At 38.9% G+C, this 3,781-nt stretch overlaps 1 protein-coding gene across 1 annotated transcript in view; it reads left to right on the top strand.

Moving 5' to 3' along the window:
• The window catches only part of CTHRC1 (collagen triple helix repeat containing 1), a 5,609-nt gene extending 4,538 nt beyond the window's left edge, over positions 1 to 1,071 (top strand). Inside the window, 1 exon segment of the mRNA XM_015561700.1 lies at positions 543 to 1,071. Within this exon segment, the coding sequence (XP_015417186.1) occupies positions 543 to 685 (143 nt within the window). The 3' untranslated portion in view covers positions 686 to 1,071.
• The last annotated feature ends 2,710 nt before the right edge of the window (positions 1,072 to 3,781 follow it).

Below are 3,781 nucleotides of genomic sequence, written 5' to 3'. Positions count from 1 at the left end.
GGGGAGGTAGAAGAGGACTAAAAGGGCATAAATGGTGATGGAAAGAAACTGGACTTTGGATGGTGAACACACAGTACAATATATAGAATATATACAATATATAATACAATGTATTATAGATTTGTACAGTTGAAACCTATATAACTTTATTAACCAATGTCACCACAATAAATTTAATTAAAAATTTTTTTAAAATAAAGAGTACTTGTAAATCAAACCAAAGTATTGACTTTTAAAAGTAAAGGCTTCCTTTGTTTAATCAAATGAGTTGCTTTTTTGTTTTAAGTCATCTCTGTAACTAAACTAAACAAATTCTGGTTTTATGGTTAAAACCTGTAAGAAAAATGCCTGTTATGCTTATGTCATAGAATGGGTATATATTTGTATTTTAAAAGTATTTATGTACTAAGGAAAACAAAATTTATTTTTACAAAACACATATGAAGCATTAGGAATTTTAATTCTCTGTACATTAAATGGATTTATTACCTAGCTAAAGGTGTTTGTCCTCTCAAGATGTTTTTCTCGTCTCTGTTTTGCAGTGGAAGGACTCTGTGAAGGAATCGGTGCCGGGTTAGTGGATGTTGCCATCTGGGTGGGTACTTGTTCAGATTACCCCAAAGGAGATGCCTCTACTGGATGGAATTCAGTGTCTCGCATCATTATTGAAGAACTACCAAAATAAATTCTTTCATCTTCATTCCCTACCTCTTTTTAGTATACCTTTGACTGGCTAATTTTAGTGACATTTTATATAATTTTTAGGTAGACATCTGAATGAAAAACAAAGATAAATGTGTTTACAGACCAAAGTGTGATTTCACACAAGTCCAGTATTATTCATTTTCCTTCACTCAGATGGTTTGAGGATTTTGTAGTTGAATAGAATGTGTACTTTCTTCATATTCCCCCGTTCCTGGAACCTATAATTTAGAATGTCATTGTGGTCTTTAATTTTTCCCATTCTCTTAGTATAGCACTTTTTTAAAATATAAAAGCTACCAGTCTTTGTACAAGTTGTAAATGTTCAAAATTGTTTTATATCTGTGAAATAAAACTTATTTCAAATAATTTTAATATCTTTATCCTAATTCCTAATAAAATTAGAGTGTCTAGTACTTTATATCTGAAAAGTTGAGTATAAACCTAATTTTGTATCTATTCATTTTAAGGGGGTGAGAGTGGGGTGGAGGGGGTCAATGGAAGACATCTGTAATATTTTCAACAATAAGTATAAATTAAAATAAATAAACAAGTATTTATTATTTACAAGTATATAAAAAATAAAATGGAACACACCAGAAAAACATAACAAAGTTATGTATAGTACTGTCATATTTTGAGAGATATAAAGAAAAAGGAATTTATGTATCAGGAAATATACTAGCACTTTAGGAATTTTACCTATTGAACAAAGTAAAAAGACGTGTCTTCTGGCTTCAAATTGCTTACCATTTGGTAGGGAGGATAAGATACATATAAAAAATAACAATAAATGAAAGATGATATGTTGATTGCCATAAAAGTTGTTGAAGGGGGCAGTATAATTCAAAGGAAGATCTACCAATTCCAGTTGTGTTCAGAAAGAATTATGATGAAGGAAGCCCAGGTACAAGAATGATAAAGTTAAGTAAATCCTGTGCTTGAGTTCTAAGTATCAATATGAGTTCATAAAGTACTTCATCTTAATAAAGTTATAAAACATAACAACAAGCTCTAGCTTTGTTTACTAAAAAGCCTAGAAATAATGACCAATTAAGTAATGCCCAGATTGTGATTTCTACATACCATTTCCTACTAAAAGGAACTACGGCTCCATGAATTTTAGGGGGATTTCAGCTCTGGGGCAGGAAATGTACAATATGAGCCTGGAACATCTTGGCGTACTGGAAAAGAAAGACAATCCACAAGGATCGAAGAGCCAACTTGAATTGGTTCCCACTGGCAAAGATGGCATGATTTAAGCATTAATAAAGATAATAACAATGGTTTGACAACACATCAAATATGTTTAAATGCATGAGTTCATCCTATATAATAAAAGGGTAATATGCAAATAGACCAAACAGCAGAACAACCAATCAAAGTGTAATATGCTAATGATATGCTAAGACTGCTCAACAGCTGCTATGACATTCACTGATCACCAGGGGGCAGATGCTCTGATTGGTAGGTTAGCTTGCTGCTGGGGTCTGGCAGATCAGAACTGAACAAGATGGGCCAGACACTCCCTGGAGCCCTCCCACGGTCCCTACCCCAGCTCAATCGTGCACCACTGGGGTCCCTCAGCTTGGCCTGCACCCTCTCGCAATCGCAATCCGGGACCCTTTGGGGAATGTCGGAGAGCCAGTTTCAGCCAGATCCTGCAGGCCACTCCCCTTGGGAGGGCGCCAGACGCTGGGCTCATGGCTGGCGAGTGCTGCTGTGACAGAGCAAGCCTCTCCTGATTGGGACTGATTAGGCGCGAGCGAGCCCTCGAGAGCCCTCGGTAGGCACAATGAGGGCGGAGCGGTAGGTAAAGCTGCAGGAGGCATTGGACCTAGAGGTTGCTCTCGGGTACTTGCCATGTGGACCCTCCTCTCACAACAGGGCTGTGTTTCTTCTAAACTGGCAAGGGAACGCACTCGTGAAAGACTTGCCTGATTAGGTAAGTCAGACTCACCCAGGATAACCTCCATGTGGATTTTATTTAACTGATTAGGGACCTTAATGACACCTGCAAAATCCCTTTTGCCATAAAACACAATCATGGAGGTGATATCCAATTACATTTGCAGGCCCCAACAGTGCACATGGAGAAATTATACAGGGAGTGTACACCAGAGGGCAGGAATCGTGGGGTTCATCTTAGAATTCTGCCTACCACAGACTGCCGCCTGGCCATTTGCACTCCTTATACCACTGAACCAACAGGTGAAAAACAGGTTAATCTATTGGTTGGAATGACTGATCCCAATCACCAAGGGAAATTGGTTGCTGCTATGGCGGAAGCAGTGAGGACCATGCTAGGAAACGCTGTTTGGAAAGGTGTGGGCCATTGAGTGGTGACAGTGGAGTTTGCTGGTTTGCCTCAACCAGCAAATGGTTCGAAATTCTGGAAATTTATTATAAGGTTTTTCCTAAAACTTCATGCCAACAGTAAAGGTTAGTGGTTTTACAGGAACCTGAAAAAGGCAGGATGATTGAGGATTCAGAACCCTGGAGAAGAAAGGTTTGGATCACTCCACCAGGTAAAGCACCCAGAGCTGTGAGTTCTGGCTCTGGGGTAAGGAAAATATGGGATGGGGAGTTGAAGGTGAAGGTTATAGATATCAGCTTTCCTTGTGGCCAATTAAAAAGACCCGGCCTGTGGAAGCTTTGCATATTTTCTCGTTATACGACATGTTTATTTATATATGCTAACTCTTTTCTTCTTTCCCCTCCTTCCCATTTGTATTTTATGTGTTAAAGTGGGTGAACGTCCACTTTACAAAGTACCACAGTGTTTAGTTAACAGAATCTTCACGGAGACCATGACTGAATTTGAGTGGTAATGAACATAGCTGGTAAAATGGATTTAATGACTGTTGGGGCCTTGTGTCTTCTCGTTTGGGAGAAGGGCTAGAACTTCACCTGTCAGAAGGATAGCTGCATCTTGCGAGGCTGAAATACAGTAAATTGCTTTGCTGTTGTACAGGAATTCAAACCTTGTAGAAGGGTGCAGGTGGAAGATGAGTAGTCAAAGGAGTCGATTGAGCCTCTTACCAGCTCCAAATTCCTCCTGCTCTGGGATGATGGCCTG

This window comes from Myotis davidii, unplaced genomic scaffold, assembly GCF_000327345.1.
Source record: "Myotis davidii unplaced genomic scaffold, ASM32734v1 scaffold497, whole genome shotgun sequence".
Classification (NCBI taxonomy): domain Eukaryota; kingdom Metazoa; phylum Chordata; class Mammalia; order Chiroptera; family Vespertilionidae; genus Myotis; species Myotis davidii.
Note: the sequence above shows the minus strand (reverse complement) of the source record. Positions and strands in the feature narration are given on the sequence as shown.